The 27464-nt window shown below is 42.0% G+C and overlaps 2 protein-coding genes across 20 annotated transcripts in view; one reads left to right on the top strand and one right to left on the bottom strand.

Moving 5' to 3' along the window:
• The window catches only part of PRIMPOL (primase and DNA directed polymerase), a 47218-nt gene extending 43345 nt beyond the window's left edge, over positions 1 to 3873 (bottom strand). For 3 of the 16 annotated variants that reach the window (XM_033215817.1, XM_033215818.1, XM_033215819.1), the window contains exons 1-2: positions 3596 to 3802; positions 1549 to 1626 (exon numbers count right to left, since the gene is read on the bottom strand). Coding sequence is in view for 3 of the 16 variants with exons in the window: in XM_033215810.1 (XP_033071701.1) it covers positions 1549 to 1626; positions 3190 to 3311 (200 nt within the window). In the remaining 13 variants the exon portion in view is untranslated. Of the gene's footprint in view, positions 1 to 1548; positions 1627 to 3189; positions 3575 to 3595 lie in introns of those variants that run through there. The other 13 variants (XM_033215803.1, XM_033215808.1, XM_033215804.1 and 10 more) reach the window with 10 other exon arrangements.
• Positions 3874 to 3946: 73 nt separating this feature from the next.
• CASP3 (caspase 3) lies at positions 3947 to 25371 on the top strand. Of its 4 annotated transcripts, XM_033215796.1 has the most exons (8): positions 3947 to 4108; positions 6380 to 6889; positions 14343 to 14410; positions 17739 to 17863; positions 21017 to 21145; positions 21474 to 21649; positions 21937 to 22057; positions 23565 to 25371. In XM_033215796.1, the coding sequence occupies exons 2-8, from the start codon at positions 6887 to 6889 to the stop codon at positions 23792 to 23794; spliced, it is 852 nt and encodes a 283-aa protein (XP_033071687.1). In that variant the 5' UTR covers positions 3947 to 4108; positions 6380 to 6886; the 3' UTR covers positions 23795 to 25371. The 4 variants fall into 4 exon arrangements, with proteins under 4 accessions (XP_033071687.1, XP_033071689.1, XP_033071691.1 ...); XM_033215798.1 differs by lacking the exon at positions 6380 to 6889 and having other exon boundaries at positions 3952 to 4108; XM_033215800.1 differs by lacking the exons at positions 3947 to 4108; positions 6380 to 6889 and adding an exon at positions 6963 to 7339.
• The last annotated feature ends 2093 nt before the right edge of the window (positions 25372 to 27464 follow it).

The raw sequence follows: 27464 nt of genomic DNA, 5'->3' as shown, positions 1-27464 counted from the left end.
ATGTCACCATATTAGAAATGCTTTTAATTCCTGGTGGTGAAGAAGTGTTGTCTGTCTTTTACATAATTGTGTATCAAAGCTCCTTTCCACTCTGGGACTGTAACGATTTTTGGTAATAGTTTCCAAGTTCCAAAGGAAAACATTTATTGTATTTTAAAAGATTGGGCTCTGCCAGGGCGGGTGCGGTGGCTCACTCCTGTAATCCCAGCACTTTGGGAGGCCCAGGCGGGTGGATCACAAGGTCAGGAGCTCGAGACCAGCCTGGCCAACATGGTGAAACCCCATCTCTACTAAAAATAATAATAATAAAATAAAAGATTGGGCTCAGAGAGTTTCCATTATTTACTTCTTAGCATTGCACAGAATGTTTGCTTAACCATGTTTGATTATTTAAGCAGGCTTGATACCGATCTTTCAACCGAAGATGACTGAGCTAGAAAAAAGGCTATGTTAGTCCTTTTCGAGTAACTACAGTGGGAGAAGAGGCAGCGGGGATGGAAGGGGAGAGATGACGCAGACCTAAGTAGCCCCAGCTTCCCTGTGTTTATGTCCAGACTTGCCCAGCTGTGACACTTGATGGCACGGATCCCAGGAGCAGCTGAAGGAGGGGACACATGCTTCATATTTACTGGTTTCTGGGGGGACCTGAAGCCAGCCTGGTCATGGTTCTTCCTAGCCTAGTTCTCTCAGTTTCCTTCTTTATCTTTCTTCCTCCCTCCCTCCCTCCCTCTCTTCCTTCCCTTCCCTTCTTTCCTTCTTTCCTTCCTCCCTCCCTTTTTTCTTTTCTTTTCTTTTTTTCTCATCACTGGTCAAATTCCTATTCCCCTACACCAACTTCTCCCTCTACCCTGAGATTAGATTCATCAGTATTTTGTGCTTTCTGTCAATACTCTAGTTCTACGATTTGGTAATATCCTGGTATTTGACAATATTTTCTTAATATAATCCCTTTTCTAGCCTCTTGGAATGCATTTGCACTATTTCTCCCACTGCTAAAGTATTTATTATAAAGTATGTGATCAAAAAGCACTTACAAAAATATTATTATATAAGTTCACTTTCTGGATGAAGAACACCTTAAGAAATTAAGTATAAGTGACTGGATTTTCTTTTTTTCTCCTGCTTCAGTCACTTTGCCATTCTACGCTTCAGCAAAAGTAACTCATATTTAAATTTCCCCAAATCCTCTTGTAAGGAGCAAGAAAACACACAGTGATATGTTGTGCTTTTTTTTTTTTTTTTTCCAGTTCCTCCTTTCTATCCTCCCCACAGGATCTCCCATCCAAACAGCATAACTCTGCCAGACCAATCACCCTTAAAACCATTTTCATCACTTTTCACAGGGATAATGATTCATAGCAACATTCAGCTCACACAGGTAAACTAACGTCATGAAGTCTAAACTCCCCTCCAGAATCTGGCCCTAAATCATTTACCTATTTCATTTCTTACTCTTCCACCATCTCACCAAATGAATTGATAATGACCTCTCCTTTCTCCTGAGCCACTCCAGAAACCTCCCCCCAACCCGGCACACATTTCTCTTACCTGGAATGCTCCACGTTGCCCTTCCCGAATTCTTGCCCTTCCAGGCCCAGATCAAGTTCTGTCACCTCTGGGATACCCCTGTAAAGAGAAAATTATTGGCTTCAGTCAGAAGCCACTGCCTCCAGCCTACTGTTTTGCTACAATTAAAATGTTTGACTGGGTACAGTGGCTCACGCCTGTAATCCCAGCACTTTGGGAGGCCGAGGTGGGTGGATCACCTGAGGTCAGGAGTTCAAGATCAGCCTGGCCAACATGGTGAAACCCCATCTCTACTAAAAATACAAAAATTAGCTGGGCCTAGTGGTAGGCACTTGTAATCCCCAGCTACTTGGGAGGCTGAGGCAAGAAAATCATGTGAACCTGGGAGGCAAAGGTTGTAGTGAGCCAAGACTGCACCACTGCACTCCAGCCTGGGCAACAAGGGTGAAACTCTGTCTCAAAAATAAAAGTTCGTAGACTAAGTAAATTAGTATGATTTACAGGAATCCAGAAAACTGCTGCTGATGCTTGCTCATTTTAGCAAGAAAGTCGAGCACAGGAAGGGGTTTGGGTATCACAATGGGATAAGGACTAGTTCAACCACACTAGTCCCCTCTTTGCAAATTACTGCTCTGCAGAGCCACTGTTAGGGTTGGGAATGGGTCCTATTTCTCAGTTTTATTGAGGCAGAAAAAGGACTGTCAAACATTGTGTTCACTCAATTCGGGAGGGATAAAGAAAGGCCTAAGTCGTATTTGTGGGATCTGAGTTTAACTCCTGTGACTCTTTTTTCAGCAAGAGCAAACTACTTAACACTTTTTTTTGAGATGGAGTCTTGCTCCATCACCCAGGCTAGAGTGCAGTGGCACAATCTTGACTCACTGTAACCTCTGCCTCCTGGGTTCAAGCGATTCTCCTGCCTCAGCCTCCCAAGTAACTGGGATTACAGGCGCCCGCCACTGCACCCGGCTAATTTTTTTATTTTTTTATTTTTTATTTTTGTATTTTTACTAGAGACGGGGTTTCATCATCTTGGCCAGGCTGGTCTCAAACTCCTGACCTCATGATCCACCTGCCTCGGCTTCCCAAAGTCCTGGGATTACAGGCATGAACCACCTCGCCTGGCCTTAACCTCTTTAAATTGTAATTCCTATCCCAAGGGATTGTTGAAAGGATGAAACAAACAAATGTATTATGAAAATGTAAAAGCATGCAATAAACTCTCAGCAAGTGGTAACGATACATAAAACTAAATATATTTCTGTGCAGAATACAGTCCCTGTAGTCGAATAGGCGCAAGTGTTAGAAATAGGCTCTGCCATGGGGTCCCTGATCTGACTTCTGAATGTCAAGAACCTTTTGAAATCTGATGCAGAATGTCGTGCTCACGTGTTGGAGAATTCTGCGAAAACGATTCACACAGCTTGCTTCAGGGTCTAAAATGAGTTCATGACCCAAAATAGGAAGGGGATCAGTAGGGCAGTGTATAGCACACCCTTGACGTAACTATTAATAACTCCATCTCAGGAAAAGACCCCATTTTATATTTCACAGGGCATTTGCCAACAAGGATACTATACTTTAATAAACAAATAAAAAACTAGTCCGCATCCAACCAGGTAAGGACACAAACAAGCACCCTCTTCCACTGTCAGTTCTCACCCAGGACTCTGCCTTCGGCAGCTCCAAACAGTCTTCATCGACCCTGTCTTTGCTGAAGGACCTCTCAGGCCCAAACCAGGCTTCTTTTTCTCTTCTTCACTCCCTCTGGATTGGTTGTTCATCTCTTTGTCCTATCTCTTTTTTTCCTCATGATGTTAAATGCTACTTTGTTTGCTGTGGGATGCTTAACTTGTAACATTTATATACGGATTAAGTACACTACTAGGTACGGTTTGCAGTACTGACGCGCGGAGTGGCTTGAGCCTGTGTGTCCAGCATGCGTGGACCTGCTTATTACTAGCCTGGCACCCTGGTGACAGGAGGTTAAGGCTTTTGATTTAGGGAGAGGGACCTGGGGGTAACCCAAGGAAAGGTCTCAGGTCACCGGAGGGGAGACGGAAATTACCGGTGGGCGTCCCGGCCCGCTCCTCTTCTTCTCAGAGCTCACACTGGGCAGCAGGCCTGGCCTTGTCTCCCTTCTAGGTCCCCGTTGGTCCTGGCGCGGTTTCCAAGTCTTCCTCAATTTACCTCCAGAATCCCGCGCTGGGAGCGGAAGCCCGCGGACTCTCAGGAAGATCTAGCTTTCAAATCCGGGGCGGGGGGGGCCGGGCCGGGCCTCGCGGGCGGGGCCTCGGGGGCGGGACCCAAGGGCGAGGACAAGCGCGGGCGCGGGGGCGGGGCGTGCTGCGGTGGGCGGGCGGCTCCCGGGGCCCAGCCCCGGCCGGGGTTCTCGGGCGGGCGGGAGCTAGGGGACGGGCCCCAGCGAAGGGGGCGCGCGGGGCCGACAGGGGCGGGCCGGGGGCGGAGCCAGTGCTGGCGCACATTCCCCGGCGGCGGGCCGCTGAAGCCGTGCAGACGCGGATCGTAGCGGGTGGCTGCTGCTGTGAGGCGGTTGTGGAAGGTGTGAGGAGGCTGTGCGGTGAGTGCCGCGCTCGCTCCGGGCGTTCAGCCCTACCCCCGCTCCCTGCGGACGTCCTCCCAGGCCCAGCGCCCGCCCGGGCACCTGGGCGGCGGAGCCTTTGTTTTGCCACCTCACTCGGGGCGGCGGCGAGCAGTGAAGCCCGCGGAGCGAGAGACCTGGCCCGGGGGCGGGAGCCTGGGCCGGGGCCGGGGCAGCCAGGCAGCGAGTTAAGGCTTTTGATTTAGGGAGAGGGACCTGGGGGTAACCTAAGGAAAGGCCTCAGGTCATCGGAGGGGAGACCTGACCCGGGGGCGGGAGGCTGGCCTGGGGCCGGGGAGGCCAGGCAGCAGGAGGCCGGGGCCGGGAGGTCGGGCACGGGGCACCGAGCTCCGAGGGCCGGAGACCTGGCGGCCGGACCGGCCAGCGGGAGGCAGCGGCAAGCTGGAAAACGGATGGCGCTGCCGCGGGCGGAGGAGTAGCCCCGGGAAGCGGTGCGGCGAGGGCGGGGGTGGCCGGGTGCTGACTGTGAGGTACTCGCCCTCGGGGCTGATCCTTCCAATTTTGGGCGAGGCTTCCGTCTCTGCTGCTTTCCATGCCTGGGGCCTGGATTATCCCGGGTTGACTGTGTAGTTTAGCTCTTCCAGAGAGCTAGTTGCAGCGTTTAAAATCCAATTCCTTTTCGGCCCTGCAGAGTTTCGTGAGTGCTCACAGCTCATACCTGTGGCTGTGTATCCGTGGCCACAGCTGATTGGCGTCGCCTTGAAATCCCAGGCCACGAGGAGTGAGCGAGCCCTGCTCACGCTCGGCCCTCTTGTTTTCAGTGGGTGTGCCCTGCACCTGCCTCTTTCCCCCATTCTCAGTAAGTGGCACCCAAGCAAGAAACCGGAAAACATCCTTCTCAGCCCCCTCTCGCCCACCCACTTCTTTTCCGGCTTAGTCACCAAGCCTTGTCGACCTTGTAAACGTCTGCCAGATCTGTCCACGTCTCTCCATCTCCACAGCAGCCTCTTCCCTGGTCTCTCCACTTCCAGACCCGCCTGCTCCTTTATAGTCCACTTTTTACAGCACAGAGGGATCTTTATGAAATGAAAGTCTAGAAAGCTCGTCCTTTGCCCTTAGGTTAAACCCAGCACTTAATATGGCTAACAAACCCCAGCATGTGTTGGGTCCTGAGTGCCCCCACCCCTCCTTATCTTTAGCACCGATTCACTTTCTGCGCAGCAGTGCTGACCTTCATCGCTGGTGTCGGCAACACCTCTGCATTCCCTTTCTCCCGCCATCACGTTTGATGAGAAGTAAGAGCTGCTACTTAAACTTCTGTGTTCATTAAAACAGTTCAAGGTTCAATCTTCCTATGCTGTGTTCTTTCTGCAGCCAGCATTCCCTAAGAGAGATGTGTCACATCCTTTCCCGTTGCTTGTTTACTGTCTTCCCTGCTAGATTTGCAGGCAAACTCCAGGAAGGACGGACTTGGTTTATCTTGGTGTCCTTAGTGTCTTTCCCCAAATGCGGGGCCTGGCACAACGCAGTGAATGCCCGTCCGTTGTGTTTTTACTTTTATGCCCTATCTAGAAAAAGTAGACCTGGTTTAGGATTATTTAGCAAATAATAGTTAGAAGAGAAATGGTAGAGGTGACATGGAGTCACTGAAACCATGTAAACCTGCCAGATAGCAGAAAGAGGGCCAGGAAAGGTGGTTAGACTAGACTGTGTCGAAATGGGCTCAGCCGCTGTGAATGTGCGTGCTGTGGTTACATAATCTCTAAAAGTGAAATGTAAAGCTTAAATCATCTCTATCACAGCCGGATGCCTGGGCTTTGGTTTTGCTTTGCCTTTTTGCAGAAGAAGGTTTTTGAAAGTGAAAATGTATTTTAGTGAATGGACGAGCAGTTTATTGGAGTATGGCAATAAAACCTGTTCAGAGTAAGAGACTTTAGACATTGTACCTAGTTAAATCAGGTTTGCTTTTGCTATCCTGAATAAAGGCCTTGCCTCTTGCCTTTTGAAGAGACTGGCATCTGATATAGGCAATTATAATGCTTCTTCACTGTTTTGCTTTCAAACCTCATTTAACACAATCTCCTACTGCTTCATCCCCCTACAAAGCAGTCTTTATTTTCATGAATGATATATTACATTGCTTCTGGTGCCTACTAATAGATGTTTAAGCTCTGCCCCAAAGATAGGAAGCACTGGTGTTTGGGCCTAAAAAAAGATGTGAGAATTCTTACGTTTATATAATGTTCTTTCTCTGCATGTTTTGTTCTTACCTTCGCATGTTGCCTGTAGGGCTTCTTTGCATTACAATAATGAAATCAAGCTACCTGATACGTATTGGACACCGTCTGGCATCTGCTTTGTTGAGCCACTTTTGAATACCGGTGAGCATCGGTATAAGCCCTGCATAGAGATAGGGTTTGTCTCTTCCACTGCTTGATACACTCAGGGTCTAGTATAGTACTCTGCACACGGTTGGTGTTCAGTATATTGTTATGGTGCAAATATCAAATGAATAAATGCTACTGAATCTGACTTTTGGCAGTTTCAGTCTTCCAGACAGTAGGATTTCTTCAAGCGGTTTTAAACCTGAATCTGATTCTGCAAAGTAGTCATTCTTGGTGGGAGTGGTGAGGCTTTAAAGTTATCTGTAATTTTTATAAAAAAGCATTCAAGATCCTCCATTTTACACTTACATAAATCATTTAGATCTGTGAAGGCTTTCCCATTTTCTCCTTTTGTCCCTCCAAAAACACTATCCTAGGACTTCATGTGGCAGGGAAGACAGACCTTTTGCATATGGTAAGTGCCATTCTTTCTGACTTGTGTCATAAACTTGTGTCATAAACTCGGAGGCTTTGAATAGTGGGGAATGCTCTATACTGTCTTCCTGGTCACATGGCCCATGCCAGACAAAAGGAAAAGATGGTTTGTTTGTATAGTACAATGGAACTTATTTCAATTTATTCTGTATTTGATTTTACATTCCTGTTCTCATATTTTTACCTTAATTACGTAATAAATATTAAAAGATTGACTTCACCAGGTCCAGTGACAATAGCCAGTTTGATAATTCTTGTGTGTACCCAAATGAATTCAGAGACCAGATGGGGAAAGATTTTGATAAAACCTCTGGTACATTACAACTGAAGTCTTTTCTTGTCCACAAACTATTGTGAAACAGATGTTCTTTCTGTTTCATTTGCTAAATCTGGAAACCTGACTGCTTTTGAGACTTTTTCCTCTCTACAGGTAATAAATATAATCCTGATACTTTTCAAGTTGTTTGACAGAAGTGTAATCTCCCCAGAAGTCCTACTGGACAGGCTTCGCTTTTCCTTTGGAGGAACACAGAGATATAGGAAATATGTTTTAATGAGTTATACCAAATGCTGAGCATAAAACTAATTATTTTACTTTTATTGTTATTATTTTTAGAAGCAGAGTCTTGCTGTGTCACCCAAGCTCAAGTGCAGTGGTGCGATCATAGCTCACTGCAGCCTCCAATTCCTATGCTCAAGTGATCCTCTTGCCTCAGCCTCCTGAGTAGCTGGGACTACAGGTGTGTGCCACCACGCCAGGCTACTTGTTTTTACTTTTTTGTAGAGATGGGGTTTCTCTGGCCTCCCAAAGTGGGATCGCACTGGGATTACAGGCGCGAACCGTGTCTGGCCTATTTCACTTTAGAAGTAAATTGAATGCCACATGTAGAGTTTGTTAAATTTTTTTTAAAAAGAAGGAAAGAAAAAATAAAAATAAACTACCTAGTCACATCAGAAATGCCATACTCATTTTTGCCATTTTTTCATTCATTAGAATTCAGTGCATTATGTTATTTTGGTATCTCTGCAGTAACTCTCATGTTATTTATGTTCTTTGTCTTATTTAAAGCTTCTGAGATTATGGATTTTTGTTTCCTTCCCTGAAATTAAGTGTTATCACTCATATAGTACTAAACTGTCTACAGAATAGTGGGAGTCTTCCCTCTTTGAGTTGGGAAGATCCTAGTTTGAATCCTGGCTGTACCGCTTTAAAGTTCATTAACTTCTCTTAGCCTCAGTCACCTGCACTCTGCAGTGGGGATCTTTATTCCTCAGAGTGTCACTGGGAGGACTCACGAATGATACGCTTGTACTTTGAGTTCAGTACCTAGCCTGTATGAGCCAGCAGTAAGAGGGATAGTCATCACACAGCGCCTTTGCACATACCTCTCATGTCACACTGTTCTTCCTTTGGCTACTGTCTTGGTAAATCTTTACTAGTAAATGTTTCTTAAAAGCATTTACATTCATGGACATGATTCAGAAACTAACAGAGTTGTTTTTTAGGTCTCATTTTGAGATTTAAAAACTGTTAGGGCAGAGACCAGATTTTATTTCTTACCTCAGAGTTTTCCTGTAGGACAGGAACCAGCAATAGCCTAATGACGGGTAACAGATGAGCTGATTAAGAATTCTAGAGATTTAAAATTTAAATTAGGATTGCCAGTTTTAGAGACTGGCAATCCTAATTTAACATCTCCTTTCGAATTCCCCACCACAGGCACACTTTCACACATTCACTCTTTAATAACAGGTTGTTTCAAATTGTTAATACTTTTAGCTTAATATAGAAATTTCACTTTAGAAATTAATTTTTATTTCTCTGCCTTAATGCTGTAGATGTTGCATTCTGCTTTACTTCATTATTGTAATGAGTAGTTGGCTCGCCACCATGTAAATAGGGAGAACATTCCAGTTTTTTACTTGTGTAGGAAAACACAGCTTGAAATGTCTAAATATCTATTTTAGAGTGAAGTAAATTTATACTGACAGTATTTTTTAGTGTTTGAAGACCTGACTGTTACAGCGTTGGTGGCAAGTGTTAAGGGATCCAGGAACTAGACAAGTGATTCTGAGACCTGAGTTCCAGGTTTCTAAGTAATATCAGTTGGTCTACTGAGAACTTTGCCATAAACATATGCGTTCAGAAATTTCCTTTTTTAGCAGCAGCATCCTGAATTGATGAAAAGAATTACATCAGCCCAGTAAAAAACAATTCATGTTAAGTTCATTGCTATGGTAGGATAAACTTTTAAATCCCAATTATTTTTCCTGTTTATGTTTTGTCAAATAAGAATGTTCTAAAAACCTAAATTCTGTTTTCATTTAAGGCAGTGAATATTTCCCATATGATATGATTTTTTTATGCTTCTAAGATGAGATCACCTTCCTCAGAATAATTTGTACTCTACTGGGCACTAGCTAATGGAGGTGATGTCATGCTAAGCAGCACTTGAGTGAGTTTTGTGGGAACCAAAGCTCTGCTCCCAGGAGTGTGGATTTGGTGCTTTCATGTGGAAAAAGCGGATGATGACACATAGAGAGCAAATGTGCGCATGTCTGATGCTGTAAGGATTTCATTTACCATCATAAAAATTTTTAGAAGTGTATCAAAATAAACTGATCACTGAGGCAATGTAGGTTGTTCAGATCCTAATGATGAAGTTGATGAAGTGCACTCTAGTATTTGTCCCTGAGAAATCTTTATCAAATAGACAATATTTTAAATCCTTTTGTAGAAGAATTTGTTTTTTCTTTCAGCGACCAACTCTCTTACTAAAACAAAATTATCTGTTGTGTCTAATATCAGAAATGATTAATTTATAGTTATTTGTATTGATTGGTCTCTTTGAATTTTTTAACTGTATTGACTTGATGTATAGAAAGAAAATGACTTTTAAGTTAAGTCACCTAATATTTAGAGGAGATCTTAGATTGGTCTGAGCCAGGAAGCAAATATTTTAAGTACTCTGAAAAGCTGGTCACTATTTAAAGTTTCCACCACCAGTCACAAGGGGAGAATAATTTTATCCCACAGTTTTATTGCTGGCGAAAGACACAAGTTTATTGAAAGTCGGTATTTCGGTGTGAGAGTTACTAGACTGTTTGCAGAAGTGTTGAAAAGAGGCCTTCAGAGCCTTGGTTGTCTGTGGGAGCTGGTCAACATTCGGGGGTTCCTGAGCACAGACTGTGAGCCCTGCATTTGGCAAATGCTTTCAGAGAGCCAATCTGAGGCAGACTGGGGGCTAGAAAGGATACTGCCAGGAGCTCCAAGCTCAGCTTCAGAAATTAAGTGTTATTTCCCAGTTTTTAAATTAGACTTCATGTTTTAGAGCAGTTTTAGGTTCAAACCAAAATTGAGAAGAATGTACAGAGATATCCTATATCCCTCCTGCCCCCCCCGCCCACATGCGTGGTCTCCCCCGTTATCAACATCCTGCACCAGTGTGTACCCTGACACATCATCACCCACACTCCGTTGTTCACAATCAAGTTCACTCTTGGTGGTGTTTGTCCTGTGTGTTTGGACAATTTTACAAGGACATGTATCCACCATTATAGTGTCACACAGAGTAGTTTCACTGCCTTAACAATTCTCTGTACTAGCCGGGCACAGTGGCTCAAGCCTGTAATCCCAGCACTTTGGGAGGCTGAGGCGGGCGGATCACGAGGTCAGGAGTTCGAGACCAGCCTGGCCAACATGGTGAAACCATTTCTACTAAAAATACAAAAATTAGCCAGGCATGGTGTCATACAACTGTAATCCCAGTTACTCGGGAGACTGAGGCAGGAGAATCACTTGAAACCTGAAGGCGGAGGTTGCAGTGAGCCAAGACCATGCCACTGCACTCCAGCCTGGGCAACAAGAGCAAAATTTGATCTCAAAAAAAAACAGAAATTATCTGTGCTGTCTCCCTCCCTCCTAGCCACTGACAACCACTAATCTTTTTACTGTCTCCGTAGTTTTGCCTTTTCCAGATTGTCAGATAGTTGGACTCATGCAGTATATATGGCCTTTTCCAACTGGCTTCTTTCACTTAGTAATAATGCATTTAAAGTATCCTACATGTCTTCATGGCTTGCTAGCTCATTTCTTTTTAGCGCTGAATAATATTCTGTTCTCTGGATATACCATAGTTTATTTATTCATTCACCTACTGAAGGACATCTTAGTTGCTTCTGGTTTTGACAGTTATGAATAAAACTGCTATAAACATCTGTGTGCAGGCAGGCTTGTGTGAACATAAGTTTTCAGCTCCTTTGGGTAAAAACCAAGGAGTGCGTATTTACCATATGGCTGGATCATATGGTAAGAGTGCGTTTAGTTTTGTAGGAAACTGCCAAACTGTCTTCCAAGTTGGCTGTACCATTTTGCATTTCCACGAGCACTGACTGAGCATGCCTGTTGCTCCACATCCTCGCCAGCATTTGGTGTTCGTGGTGTTCTGGATTTTGACCATTCTGCTAGGTGTGTAGTGATACCTCAATGTTGCTTTAATTCGCATTGCCCATTATGTGCAATCTGTGTATCTTTTTGAGGCCCACTGGATTTTCACTTTAGATTTTCTATAGATTGGCCATAAAGTCTTGAAACAAACATATTTCCTCATGGATTATAATGCAGTATCAGTAAACTATTATGTGTTAACCTGTGTTTCCAGACTTGTTAGCTACCCTGTACTGTTCTCTCAGTTAATCAAGTCAACCACAATTTGTTTCTCAACCGCAGGTGGCTAATGATTTTGTCTGTGGTCTGTCCGCTTTGAATTGATGTGCATGGGGCAAGTTGGTCTCTATGATATTTATGGTTCAAGGAAGTTTGAGATTTCCTGCTACCTAATACATGTTTATTGTACCTATGAAAGAAAAAAAGAAAGGCAGATAGATGGGAACATGTTACTGAGCATGATAGAGGCAAGGAAGGGTGGCTACTTTGACAGGAGAATACCCTTATTTTTGTCACCCTTGAAACAGGGCCAAGAGTTGAAATTGGCTAGAACAATCCTGACCTTTGTGGATACTATTTTATAGAATAATATTTGTTGCTATTTTCTCACTAAAAAGTTGCAGATGCTATAGAAAAAAATAGAAGATATAGAGGAATGTTAGGAGTAAGTTGTCAGTAATGCCATCACCCAGACAACCACTATTAATAAATATGTTAATATGTAGTATGTCCTGAGTGACGAATGGCAGGTCACGTAGCTGTCTCGGTTATCAGATCAACTGTCGTGGTATGGCGGTGCTTATGTTCACGTAACCCTTATTCGTTTTTGTTGTTAATCCCTTTCTTCGCCCAATTTATAAACTAAACTTTTTCATAGGTCTGTATGTATGGGAAAAAACATGCTGCATATAGGGTTCAGTACTGTATTTGGTTTCAAGCATCTACTGGGGGACTTGGGAGGTACCCCCTGCCCCTCCCCTGCCCCGCAGGTATACTACTGCATAATTATTCTTCTATCTAAAGTAAGAACTTCTGGAAGATAGGAACTTTGTCTTGTCTTCCACTCTTCCTATTTCCCAGGATGATATCTGGCACAAAGTATTTGTTTACTGACAAACTAAAAGATGATTTATCCCCGTTATAGTCACATCTTCCCTTGGTTTTCCAGAAACCCTACAGAAGTAAGACGGTAGAAAAGCAAAGTCTTCGTAGAAATGCAGAGCATAGACTGGCTCTTGGAGAAGGTCAAACATCACCGTCTCCTGTGTTTAAATTGAGATGGTGGTTCTGGCTCTCCTCAATATTATTAATGCACCTTTCCCCACTAGGGTTGCACACAAAACTGGGAGAGAGGGGAGGAAGAAGCTTAGCTTTGTCTTAATAGAAGGGAAGAAATTATGTTTTCCAAGAGACCTTGAAATTGGGGACCTTGGTAATGAGTTTCAGTTTGGGAAGATAAAGTTCTGGGATGGATTCCAACAATGTAACTGTACTCAGTGCCACTGAACTGTACACTTAAAAATGGTAAATTTTGTGTCTATTTTACCACAGTTTTAAAGATTAAAAGTGGGGAAGTTATCTAGGACTTTCTAGAAGGACTTTTGTGGGTTAGCAATTCCTGTTATAGGATTGTGTATTATTTTGGTATTTCTGATTGTATCGTAGGAGTGAGGTTAAAGTTGTATTTTGACTGGAATTTTTGACATTGTCAGGGTCTCTAGAGCCTGGAGAAGGTCATTCAGTATTTTTTGTTCTTGTTTTTTGTTTTGCCTTTGGTCTTGTTTTCCTCTATGTAGGGAGGTGGATTGCCATGGGAAGTACCTTTGCTTCTGAAAAGCCAGAGAATGCCTGGTAGAACCGCAGAAAAGTAGTACGCAGCTGGCTTCTTCAGAGGCAGCATAGCAGAGTGGGAACAGGACCCTGTCACTTAGCTTGTGACTGTCGACAAAGTCACTTAACCACCAGAAGTTGGGTTTTCTGACTTTTAGAATTTTGAAAAGATTAAAAATGAGTGCCTTGCAGAGCATCTGGTGTATATTAAGTGCTCAATAAGTGATAGTTGCTTTGCTTATAAGAACAGGTTCACCTTGTGAGATATAATTGTGTGATGGAAGAATGAAAGCAGAAACTGTAGTTTTTACTTTTACGTTTCGTGGGCCATTTTACTACCCTAAATGAGACGGTGGGTTTCCAAAACCCAGTTTAAAAATAAAGACTAGGCCGGGTCCGGTGGCTCTTGCCTGTAATCCCAGCACTTTAGGAGGCCTAGGTGGGCAGATCGCTTGATCCCAAGAGTTGGAGACCAGCCTGGGCAATGCAACAAGACCCTGTGTCTACAAAAAATACAAAAATTAGCCAGACACGGTGGTGCGTGCCTGTAATCCCAGCTACTCAGGAGGCTGAGGCGGGAGAATTTGAGTCCAGGAGGTCGAAGCTGCAGTGAGCCATGATTGCGCTGCTGCCCTCCAGCCTGGGTGACAGAGTGAGACCCTGCCTCAAAAGAAAAAAAAAAAAATGAGTGGAGATTTGAAACATCTTGATACTTTATCTTGGGAATCTAAGCATTGTAGAATTGTGTTATGTGAGTTACACCATTGTGGTGGGAAGTGTTTGATTTTTGTTTTAACTGTGTTGAGTTGCAGTTCTTAGAAATGACCCGCTGTGTTGTCTTACAAAAGAAATAAACTGTAATCCATATCTTAATCTGATGAGGGCATGTAAATATAAAAAATTGAGCTGTATACTATCTATATGCTTTATGTAATTCACTATATATAATTCATAGCTCAGTTAAAAAGAGAGAGAGGCTAAATTGTATGTACCATTGCTAAGAAATCATTATCCCCAGAACTGACTCACATACACTTTTAACAGTCGAGGTGGAACTGAGGCATTCATTTGGAAAAATAATCACTAGGATAATTAATATAATGCAGTGGTTTTATGACTGATTTTTTTATTAACTTCTATTTTCTTTGTATTCTAGTTAATAAAGGTATCCATGGAGAACACTGAAAACTCAGTGGATTCAAAATCCATTAAAAGTTTGGAACTGTGAGTATTTAAATGGAATTCTTTATAATCAGAGAAAGATGGGGATGTGTAATACAGCAAACCTCGAGGAGTGGGAAAAGCAGAAAGAGAGTGGTCTCTTTCAGGCCAGAGAGACCAAGCTGACGTCCCACCTGAGACAGCTGTGTGGCTTTGCATAAACGAACCTCTTCTCTGAACCTCGCCTTTCACATGGAGCTAAAACTTCTACAGAACTGAAGGGAAGATGAAAGGAAAGGCCTAGTAGGGTGTGTGACCCATAGTTGGAAACCTAGTCCTGGAACCAAAAGGACACTACAGGAGAGGCAGGACTCCCAAGCCCAGGTGCTCTCTACCCTGCTGAATCACTCTATAGGATTAGAGGGTTTGGGTTTGGGAGGAGTTTTTTGACCTCTTGTTTATAAGTTTTTTTGACTAAAATGCAATGCCAGTTTGCGGTCCAGGGAGGAATTGCCTAGTTATGGATGAATTTTACCTTTTTTTTTTCCCCATGTCTTTTTGGAATATTCTGCTTACTAATGCTTCCAATAACTAGCAGATGGAAAAAGGGAAAAGATAAAACTCAAATTCGCTTTTTAATTCATGTCTGTTATTATTTATTTGGGATCTCTTGCAATACTTTAAATTCTGAAAGTTTATTTCTGAAACCCAGTATTATTATTCTCGGCTGCCCTGGAAATTACAAACTAATTTATTACTAAACAATACAATTACAGAAATACTATTAACAAGTTACCAGCAAAGATTTCACAATTTTTGTTTAGCAAAGGGATTTTTCTAGAAAGTAAGCTTTTGAAATGCAGTCCCATTTTAAAGAGTTGTTGTTGCTATTTAAATCATTTTAGCCAATGTAGTGGTTTGCTCCTGTAACCCCAGCTACTTGGGAGCTGTGGCAGGAGGATCACTTTAGGTAATGGAGAGTTCGAAACCAGCCTGGGCAACATTTTGAGACCCTGTCTCTACAAAAAACAAAAGCAATTAGTCCACCATGGTGTGTGTGCTTGTAGTCAGTCTTACCTACACGCCAGAGGTTACAGTGAACTATAATTGCACCACTGCACCCTACCCTGGGCAACAGAGTAAGACCCCATCTCTTTTTAAAAAATCCTTTGAAAGTGATTTACACATTTTCCTACTACTTTTTTTCTTTCTTTCTTTTTTTGAGACAGGGTTTTGCTCTATCACCCAGGCTGGAGTGCAGTGATGTGATTATGACTGACTGTCCTCCTGAGCTCCAGTAATCCTCCCGAGTAGCTAGGACTACAGACATGTGCCACCATGCCTGGTTATTTTTGTTTTTTATCTTTGTGGAGATTGGGGTCTTGCTGTGTCTCCCAGGCTGGTCTCCAATTCCTGGCCTCAAGGGATCCTCCTGCCTCAGCCTCCGAAAGTGCTGGGATTACAGGCGTGAACCACCCTGCCTGGGCCTACCTTTTCACGTCATACAGAACACCACTTCAATAACAAGTTGTACGGGAGCCCCAGACAGGTTTAGGGTTGTTTTGATCCTGTGATAAGTTGCCCTCACATTCCCGGCTTTCACAGTCTCTGCCTTTTGTTAGGAGTATCCCCTCTTGGACTAGCTATCATATGCTTGTAAAGTACCTACCTCCTTAGGAGGCAGCCAGAGCAAGTGGGGAATAAGCATTGGGAGCTGGGAGTTATAGTTCTGTGATCCATTATCTGTATGACTCCAAGGTCAAGTCACGCTTTTAGGATTTAAATTTAATCTGTAAATGTGAAGCTCTTCACTTGTAGTTAAAAATAATAACTGTTTTCTGACCTTGACTCCTTTAATTTACTACATTTAATCTTTTTCCAACAGTATTTTTGGAATTGTGTATAATGTGAGATAATCTAAGTGCATGAGTATATGGACTGTAGGTGTTAGTGTTTGGCAGTTCCTAGACCTGTTTTTTCCTGACTCTTGGTCTAGATCAGGGATCAAGCTTGAGGCCTGTTTTTATCAAATTTCATTGGAATATAGGCACACTCATTCCCTTACCTATTGTCCTAAGCCCGTTTCACCAGGAGAATTGAGTAGCTATGGCTGGGCGCATTGGCTTACAACTGTAATCCCAGCACTTTGGGAGGCCAAGGCAGGAGGATCACTTGAGGCCAGGAGTTCAAGATTAGCCTGGGCAACATAGCAAGATCCTGTCTCTACAAAAAAATACAGAAATTAGCTGGGCATTGTGGAGCATGCCTGTCTGTAGTTGTAGCTACTCGGACTGCTGAGGAAGGAGGATCACTGGAGCCCAGGAGTTCAAAGCTGCAGTGAACTATGATGGCACCACTGCACTCCAGCTTGGGTGACAGAGTCAAACCATGTCTCAAAAAAAAAAAAAAAAAATAGAATTGAGTAGCTGTAACAGAGACCAGATGGCCACAAGCCTAAAACACTTAATATTTAGCCCATTAAAAAAAAAGTTTACTGACCCCTAATCTAGATAGCAGAGATTTTTTTAGATAAGTGACTTCCAGACAGATATTTTCAATTATTTACAATAATGCTTTTATATATTCATGAATTACTAATTTGTTAAGCTCATGGGGTTTAAGGAATAATTTATGAATTGTGATAAATATTGTGCTTTGAGTTATATTTGCATTTTGTTGATTTCCTTTCATTTCAGGGTAATTTTTAAGATTTTTACTTTTACCTCAAAGGATAAAATATTTCACAAAGTTCATAAGTAATTTTTAAATTATAAAGGTATTTGGTGGAATTTAGAGGAAAATGTAAAACATGGAAGTTAAAAGCCTGAACTTGGCTGGGCCCGGTGGCTCATGCCTGTAATCCCAACACTTTGGGAGGCTGAGGCGGGTGGATCATGAGGTCAGGAGATCGAGACCATCCTGGCTAACAAGGTGAAACCCCCGTCTCTACTAAAAATACAAAAATTACCCGGGCGTGGTGGCGGGCATCTATAGTCCCAGCAACTCGGGAGGCTGAGGCAGGAGAATGGCGTGAACCCTGGAAGCGGAGCTTGCAATGAGCCGAGATTGCACCACTGCACTCCAGCCTGGGCAACAGAGTGAGACTCAGTCTCAAAAAAAAAAGAAAGCCTGAACTTTGAAGTCCAACAGATATTTTCCTTCCTTCTTGACTGTGACTCAATATTTGCGTAACCTTTAGCACATTTCTAGCCTCATGTCAGTTCATTTTCTCATCTGTATAATTGTTGATGTGAAATTGAAATGAAGACAGCCTGTTTTATAACATTCAACAAGTGTTAACTGTTACTGTGAGTTATAAAAATTGCACTAATGTAAACAGAAAGCACGGTCATTTCTACCTTTATGAAGTTCTTATTTGATTTCTAAACAGAAAAACCATACATGGAAGCAAATCAGTGGACTCTGGAATATCCCTGGACAACAGTTATAAAATGGATTATCCTGAGATGGGTTTATGTATAATAATTAATAATAAGAATTTTCATAAAAGCACTGGTACGTATCTTACATAATTTTTAATCCTTTTCAAATATTTGTGCCATTTACATTTGATATGAAAAGGAGTATTGTTGAGGTATTATTAGTCAGTAAACTGTGACACAGACTAGTTGTGAAGTAGAGATTGGGCAGGACCTCCAGGTCCTGTGATACATGTGAATGCTTCCTCTTCTGCTCAGCATCACAGCCTCCCTTTCCATCAGCTGGCCTCCTGTCTGCATGCTTGGCCGCTTCTGCCCTGACTTCTCTGTAGTCCTTGCTGCTTTTTCTTCTTTCTACTACCTCTTTGAACCCGTAAGGTTCTCAAAAGACAGTTAAATGGTAGTATTTATTTTTTCCCCAGAAACTGCAAGACATATCACAAGCATTGCCTTATTTAATTTTATGACAACCTGGAAAGTAATGATGAAATTCTGAAAGGTTAAAAACCTTGCACAGTCACACAATATGGCGGCAGAGCTAGGTCTCTGTGGCTCCAAAGCCCAAAATCTAAATCCGTCTTCTGTTCTGCTTCACTTCCTTGTGTCTTCATGTGCTCTGTTGCCTGTCTTCCCTTGCCCTACGAAGCTCCCCATCTTAGAGAGACCTTTCTTTTACTCTGCTCCTTTTAATTCCTTTGATATTTTATCTCCTTCCCTTCTTCCTTCAATTTTGAATACATGTAGTTTAAGCCTGTGCTCTTTACTTGTTTCTGTTCCTTCTTGAGCCTTTTTCTATTTTCTATCTCTACTGCTGAAACTGCTCTCATTAAACTTACCATGGCCTTGTCACCAGATTCCCCTCTTGACTTCTGTACTATGTACAACTTGAATGTAGCACTACATTTGAGAATTTTTTATTTTTTGAGACGGAGTCTCGCTCTGTCGCCCAGGCTGGAGTGCAGTGGCCAGATCTCAGCTCACTGCAAGCTCCGCCTCCCGGGTTCCTGCCATTCTCCTGCCTCAGCCTCCCAAGTAGCTGGGACTACAGGAGCCCGCCACCTCGCCCAGCTAGTTTTTTGTATTTTTTTTAGTAGAGACAGGGTTTCACCATGTTAGCCAGGATGGTCTCGATCTCCTGACCTCATGATCCGCCCGCCTCGGCCTCCCAAGAGAATTTTTTTTAGAAATATAGATAATAAAATCCTTCACAATGCCAGAAAAGCTAATTAATATTTGGTGTATTGATATTTTTTCTTGACAGTTTTTTTTAAAGCTTGATTTTATTCATAACATGTAAGCAATGTTGTATTCTGCTTGTTTCACTTAAAGTAATAGCATTTTTCATATGGCTGCATAATTTTCATATCTGTTATCGTGATTATATAATACTGCATCCCCAAAAATACCATTCACTTAATTTCAAAAATTTACTGTATGAATGAACATTATGGCTGTTTCCCTTTTAAATTGATGCTGTGATAATTCTTTGAATTGGCATATTAATCGTATTAGAGTTAATTTTTAATTAGCGAAGCTATAGTAGATCTAATGTGGGCCAGTACCTATCAGAGTGGTAGTGGAAATGGAAGGAAGCCAGATCACACTGGGAAGATAGCAGGGTTTGTGTCAGATTAGTTATAAGGAGTGAGGAGAGAATAGTTGAAAATGGAACTCTAAATGGCACCACATTTATTGCTTTTGGCTATAAGTTGAGATGCTACCTTCGACCATTAACACAGCACCTTGTTTACTTTTGCTTTATGCATATTTGGAAATTTACTTCCAGATATTCTGCCTCACATTTCTAGTTAGGATACCTTCTTCCTATAGAATTTTGCACTGTTGGCTCTATTGTTTAAAAAACCAAAAACAAGCATATCATTCCACTACCACCAGCACCTCCCCTACATATTTAGACCAGCAGTCTGGGATTTGCCCTCAGTGAGCTCCTTTCCTACTTGCAGTGTAAAGGTTGGGTTCTCATGAGATCTCTGGCAGGCTGGTGTTGGGCCAGGCGCCGTGGCTCACGCCTCTAATCCCTCTAATCCCAACACTTTGGGAGGCCAAGGCAGGAGGATCCTTGAGCACCAAAGTTCAAGATCAGTCTGGCAACATAGGGAAATCCCATCTGTACAAAATAGAAAAAAAGGTAGCAGGATGTGGTGGTGTGCACCCATAGTCCCAGCCACTCAGGAGGCTGAGATGGGAAGATAGCTTGAATCCGGGAGGTTGAGGCTGCAGTGAGCTGTGGTTGCTGTACTCTAGCCTGGGCCACAGAGCGAGATCCTGTCTAAAAAATAAATAAAAAATAAAAAGGCAGCCAACACAGCACCAGAAGCCAGTGACCTTGTCACACAGCTGAGATAATCAACAACATTTTGGAGATATGTGTAGACTTTTTTGTATTTAGTCTTCATACCCATCAAATTTACTCAATTCTGAGGGGTGTTTCCCACCAAGATTTAGCATTTTGAAATCTGAGTGCATCATGCAGTCAATCTGTACATTCATGGGGAAGGTTCTCTAAAGAAGTGGTAGAAAGCCCAGGAGCCCTGGCTACAGGCCCAGCATAGCTTTGTCACTTTGGACTGGTTTGTTAACCCTACTACATGTCCCACATCTGCACAAGTGAAGCTAGTAATAATACAACTCTCATGGTGATTGGGAGGATAGAGATTACCCGTAGCAGAATACCTGATGAACCGTGATAATGTCTGGGGGTTTTCCTTGAAGACACTATAAATGTTGTAATGCTGTCTTAAAATTGTTGGGAAGTTCGAATCAGAGACATGCAGTTCCTCTGAGTATGACAGATGTGTGTATGTATTATAGGATCATATTGTTTTCTAGTTTTATTTTTTTAAATATGATTTTCCCATGGCAACATTTTATCTGTGAAAATGACAACATAGTATACCCCATCATATAAGTGAGTGTCACTTGTCTAACCACGCCCCTAGCGTTAGACATTTGTTTCTGTTTTTCACTGCCTAAACAGCTGTGAAAGATCATTTTGGCTATAACACTGATAAGCTTATATTATGAAATATCTTGGAAGCTACAAAGTTGAAGAGATTTTGTGTCACCAAACTCAAAGTAGTTAGAGTTCTCTTACCATTTAAAAGGAAGAATTTATTGTGGACTTTTGAATTGCTGGGTAGTTAATTTCATTTCAAAGTAGTTATTCTTTGTTTTCAATACAATTAAAAGTAATTCTTTCTGTTCCAAGGAATGGCACCTCGGTCTGGTACAGATGTTGATGCAGCAAACCTCAGGGAAACATTCCTAAACTTGAAATATGAAGTCAGGAATAAAAACGATCTTACACGTGAAGAAATTGTGGAATTGATGCGTAATGGTAAGAAGAAACAATTAGAAGAGTGAACTTCATTGTACAATTTTATATTATGGTCTAGCAATAATTACATGTATAATAAAATATGAGAACTGTGGGATTATACTGTGCATAACCCTAATCTTACATACTTTAGTAAGAAGTTAAAAAAAAGTTATTTATGCCAACTTCCTAAAATGGTTTGAGATGTGTTGCTGTGCCCCAGGTTAGATTAAGATGATCTCTCAGTTTTATTCTCAGTTTCTTCATCATGTTCCCATACAGTATATCTGAAGTTGTTGAATAAAGTCATGGATTTTTTTTTTCCTTTTATTTGCAAATGTCTTTCCAGTTTCTAAAGAAGATCACAGCAAAAGGAGCAGTTTTGTTTGCGTGCTTCTGAGCCATGGTGAAGAAGGAATAATTTTTGGAACAAATGGACCTCTTGACCTGAAAAAAATTACAAGCTTTTTCAGAGGGGATTGTTGTAGAAGTCTAACTGGAAAACCCAAACTTTTCATTATTCAGGTAACGTATGACTGAGTGATTTGGTTGTTGACGATTAAGCAGGGGTTACTTTTCTCAATTGTAAATTATCCAAAGGATTTGTGGTTTTTTTCCTGAAGTTAATGAACTATTGTTATTTTTCATTTATTTAAACTACCACTTAAAAGATACAGAGTAAATTTTAATTTTATTCTTATATCAAAAAGGCTCAGCATAATTAACATCTATTTTTACATAACGTTTTTAGGAATAAGTTACACGTTCACACACAAATTTTTATAAATAAATATTTGTTTTCTAACACCCAGGCCTGCCGTGGTACAGAACTGGACTGTGGCATTGAGACAGACTGTGGTGTTGAGGATGACATGGCATGTCATAAAATCCCAGTGGAGGCTGACTTCTTGTATGCATACTCCACAGCGCCTGGTGAGAAAGCTACACATAATGAATGTGGCGTGTGGATTCTAAATGAATTACACTGTGACTAATCCGAATTATACAACGAAGAATGTGTTTCAGGGACTGTCAAGGTTTTCATATCCCTAAAGATAACCAAACTTGTTTATATTTTAGGGAGCCCTCATCAAAGAGAGGTCTCAAAAAGTTACCTTTAGCCAAAAGTTTGGCTAGGAAATAGGCATACATAGCCAGGCGCAGTGACTCACACCTGTAACCCTAGTGCTTTGGGAGGCCAAGGCAGGCAGATCACTTGAGGTCAGGAGTTCAAAACCAGCCTGGCCAACATGGTGAAACCTTGTCTCTACTAAAAATACAAAAAAATTAGCTGGGTGTGGTGGCACATGCCTGTAATCTCAGCTACTTGGGCGGCTGAGGCAGGAGAATTGCTTGAACCTGGGAGACAAAGGTTGTAGTGAGCCAAGATTGCACCACTGCACTCCAGCCTGGGCGACAGAGCAAGACTCCGTCTCAAAAAAAGAAAAAAAAAAATATGCATACATAGAGTAGACTAGCACGATGTCATTCATTGGACTTATGTGGTAACAGAGGCCAAGTCAGAGCTTCCACTGCACCTTATAGAAAGAAGAGAGGTCTGTTTCTCAGGAATTATTTGAAAGGTAGTAAATAAAAAAGATAAACATGACTAGTATACAAGAGGATAGATGTGGAGTGGGAGAAAATAAAGAAGGTAAAAAATGATACATGAATATGCCGTTAACCTCCACTTTTTTACAGTTCCGCTGCATACGTCATCATCTAAATAAATATTTGTTGATTATACCAGCATTTACTTACACAACTAACTCAGGGTGTCAGAGTTTGGAAACTTAAAGTAAATGTATTCTTAAGCAGTGTGGCATTTTAAAATATGCTCAATATGGTTTATTTTATCCTCTAGGCATCTTTCCAAGCAAAGTACCTCTAAGTTAAAAGCAATGGGTCTAACATTTAACCTAGAAAACAAAGTATGATAAATACACTATTTTCCCTTTTTAGAGCTTTTGAATACTCGGTAGTGTGTTTATTATACTTTATTCAGATGCTCTGTAGACAAGTAGGACACTCAAAGCAATTTATTTCTAGACTAAGTCAGTATTAAAGTAAGGTGAAATCTGATTGGAACACTGTGCTACTTAAACAATGATCCTTTTTATACATCTTTACTTTTACATCTTCTGCGTGTTTGCTGTTCTTGCCTATTGAAAGGGGAGTCCAAAAAGTAACACTTTGAATAATTCAGTGTTGGTGAAGCTGGTCCTGGCCCCGTCTTTGCTGAAAGCAGGGGGTGTACGCATAGCACACATTCTTCCTTCTTCAGCATCGTTTCTTCTGAAACCAGAGGTGTCTTTTTTTTTTCTTTGGCTAATAAGACTTGTGGGTTTATGCTTATTCTTGCCTTTATGACTACATAATAATTTATAGAATCAACTAAAATCATCTATCCATGGTATTTTCGTTGTATTTTGCCTTTTAGGTTATTATTCTTGGCGAAATTCAAAGGATGGCTCCTGGTTCATCCAGTCGCTTTGTGCCATGCTGAAACAGTATGCCGACAAGCTTGAATTTATGCACATTCTTACCCGGGTTAACCGAAAGGTGGCAACAGAATTTGAGTCCTTTTCCCTTGATGCTACTTTTCATGCAAAGAAACAGATTCCATGTATTGTTTCCATGCTCACCAAAGAACTGTATTTTTATCACTAAAGAAATAGTTGGTGGGTGGTTTTTTTCAGTTTGTATGCCAAGTGAGAAGACGGTATGTTTGGTACTGTATTTCCCTCTCATTTTGACCTAGTCTCATACCGCAGAGGGTACTTTTAAGTCATACTCCTTCCATCAGGTGGAACCACTGTGAACTACCTCAAACTTACAGCCAGGTAGTTGCCATTGAATGAAATTAGGAATAAATAAAAATGGATACTGGTGCAGTCATTATGAGAGGCAGTGATTGTTGATTTACAGCTTTCATGATTAGCAAGTTGCAGTGATGCTGTGCTATGAATTTTCAAGTAATCGTGAAAAAGTTAAACATTGAAGTAATGAATTTTTATGATATTCCCCCCACTTAAGACTGTGTATTCTAGTTTTGTCAAACGGTAGAAATGATGACGTGGAAGAACTTAGGCATCTGTGGGCATGGTCAAAGGCTCAAACCTTTTGTTTAGTATTGATATACAAAGATGACCTAACTGCATTTTTAGACCATTTATCTGGGATTATGGTTTTGTGGTGTCTGTCCTGAACACTTCTGTTGTAAAAAATAATAATAATAATGTTTAATATTGAGAAAGAAACTAAGTATTTTATGTGAGAGGAAGTGTGAGCAAACGACTCTTTTAAGACTAAAACATAACATTCCTAGAGGGTGGAGTTTTAACTGTAAGGTGCTACAGTGCAGCTGATCTACCAGCAAAAATACCTTCTGATTTGTCCCTGTGCAGATCAGGTGAGCTTCACATACCAGCAATCTATCTGAAGAGCTGTTATATAAAAAGCCCAAACTGTTGATTGTTAGCCAGGTAATGTGAGTAAATTCTATAGGGACATATGAAAATACAACTTAAATAATAAAAAGTAGAATATAAGGAAAGCAATAAATGGATGGGCTGAGCTGCCTCTAACTTGCGAGCAGATGGTTTGATCTTGGGCAGAGACATGACTCAGCCTGTTCCATGAAGGCAGAGCCATGGACCAAGGTTTCAGGAAGGACCTGCAGCCTGCTTCTCCATACACACTGGTGTGTGTGGACAATGCCGCCAGGGCACCATTGCCAAGTAAGAAGGTGAAGCAAATCAGAAACTTGTGAAGTGGAAATGTTCTAAATGTGGTGAGTTACAATAAAAATCATAGTACTCTTTGTAGCACAATTCTTAAGCATGTTATTTTCTGTTGAAGTTTACAATCAAAGGAAAATCATATGTTTTATACTGTTTACTGAAAGAAGAAGACCATGGCACGTAGGACTCTAGACGGTATCCAGCTGCAGGCCAGAGCTGAGCACCCAGCCTGGGAGGCAAGCTCGAGGCCTCAGCAGGTGCTGAGCCGTCGCTCACCAAGTCTCACTGGCTTTCAGTCTGACATTTCACGGGAGATTTCTTGTTGCTCAAACAATGAACTTGCATTTGTCAATGACTGTTTTTTTTTCTTACTAGATCTGTAACTTTTCTAAATACACATAGCATGTAATGGTATCTTATTAAAGTGTGTTCCTGTGTGACAATTTTGTACAAATTTGTTATTTTCCATTTTTATTTCAAAATATACATTCAAACTTAAAATTACCAATGTGTTTGAGTTTTTTGTTGCTGTTGTTTTTGATGTTGTGCTACTAATTGGAAGTTAAAATGTTTTTAATCAGAGGCATGGTTTGGAAGAGTCAAAGAGGAGGCACCAGAACTCTAGCCTAGTTTTTGAGGTGGTGGCAGTTACTGAACAGGGCAGACAGATCACTTATGCTTCCCAAGTCCTCCCAGGAGGTCCTGACCCTGAAATCACCACAATGCCAGGAAGATACTTTGTTTGCACAGATCTCAGGCCTTCAATGTGACCATATTTGTGAATTTGAAACTTTTTCCACAAGATAAATTTTAAATGTGTCTAATGGGAAGAACAACCTAAGAGGTTGTACAACAAGCCCCTGATGTTTACTGATGGCCTTCTCTGGGTGCTGGGATTTTGACAGAGGAATTTGCTGTCTTTTTGCTTCATATGCTTAGAAAAGGAATGTAGGAAAGTGGGGTTGTGGGTCGTTTTTAAATCAGAAACTAAATAGAATTGTCCTGATGAGGAAAAGGGGACTTCTGTTTCTGAGGAGGAGAGAGTAGCATGAATGAGTTCAGGCCATATGAAAGCGGTGGTTCTGTGAAGTGTTGAGGAAAATCTGGCGTGTTCTAGTCTCCCTGTGAAGTAAAGAGGTGTCAGATACAAAGGAAAACACCAGCAACACAATAGGAAAATGAGCCAAGGACATGAACAGACAGTTCACAGAAAAAAGAAAACCCAAATGTCCCTTAAATTCAATAAAGAGGTTGATCTGCATCATCATAAGAGAAATGCACATTAAAGTATCATCTGTCGTCTATCAGACTGGCAAAAACCCCACTTTGGTAACATATTCTGTGGGCAAGATGTGGGAAGTGTATACTCTCCTGTTGGTGGGTGGGAGTACAACAAGGTAACATTCTCTGTGGAGGGGAATCTGACAATACCTGTTAAATTCTTTGCTCTTTGAACTAGCAGCCCCATTTCTTGGAATCCAGCCTAGCCATACACCTATGTGTGTACAAAATTGTATATGAGCTTTTCATCACAACGTTGTTTTGGTGTTAAAAAATGGCAGCAACTCAGCTGTGAAGTGTTGCGGGAAGTTGGGGACCCCAAACAGAGGGACCTGCTGAGGCCGTGACAGAGGGACATAAATTGTGAAGATTTCATGGACATTTATCACTTCCGCAGTCAATACTCTTGTGGTTTCCTATGCCTGTCTTTGCTTTGATCTCTTGCTCCCATCATCTTCATAAGCTGAGGATGTGTGTGGCCTCAGGACCCTGTGATGATTGTATTAACTGCACAAATTGTTCGTAGGGCATGTGTGTTTGAACAGGGTGAAATCTGGGCACCTTAAGAACAGGGTAACAGTGATTTTCAGGGAACAAGGGAGATAACCTTAAAGTCTGTGGGCCGGGCAAGACAGAGCCATATTTCTCTTATTACCAAAAATGGGTAAGAGAAATACCGCTGAATTCTTTCCCCAGTAAGGAATATTAATAATTAACAGCCCTGGGAAAAGAATGTATTCCCAGAGGAGGCCTCTGAAATGGCGACTCTGGAGGTGTGTGCCTTATGCAGTTGCAGACACGGGATGAAACGCCCTGGCCTCCTGCAGCGCCCCCAGGCTTGCTAGGATTAGGAAATTCCAGGCTGGCGAATTCTAGTCAGACCGGTTCTCTGCTCTTGAACCCTGTTAAGATGTTTATCAATGACAATGCGTGCACAGCGGGACATGGAAGTTCATTAGTGATTCTAGTTTCGCCCTGACCTCCTGCCTTGTGATCTTTTGTCGCCCTTGAAGCATGTGATCTCTCTGACCCACACCCTATTCGTACACTCCCTCCCTTTTGAAAATTGCTAATAAAAACTTGCTGGAAGCCGAGCGCGGTGGCTCAAGCCTGTAATCCCAGCACTTTGGGAGGCTGAGACGGGCGGATCACGAGGTCAGGAGATCGAGACCATCCTGGCTAACACGGTGAAACCCCGTCTCTACTAAAAAAAATACAAAAAACTAGCCGGGCGAGGTGGCGGGCGCCTGTAGTCCCAGCTACTCGGGAGGCTGAGGCAGGAGAATGGCGTGAACCCGGGAGGCGGAGCTTGCAGT

Source organism: Trachypithecus francoisi, unplaced genomic scaffold (assembly GCF_009764315.1).
Source record: "Trachypithecus francoisi isolate TF-2019V2 unplaced genomic scaffold, Tfra_2.0 Lachesis_group1, whole genome shotgun sequence".
NCBI lineage: Eukaryota > Metazoa > Chordata > Mammalia > Primates > Cercopithecidae > Trachypithecus > Trachypithecus francoisi.
The sequence above is the reverse complement of the archived record's forward strand: the minus strand, read 5'-3'. Positions and strand labels throughout refer to the sequence as shown.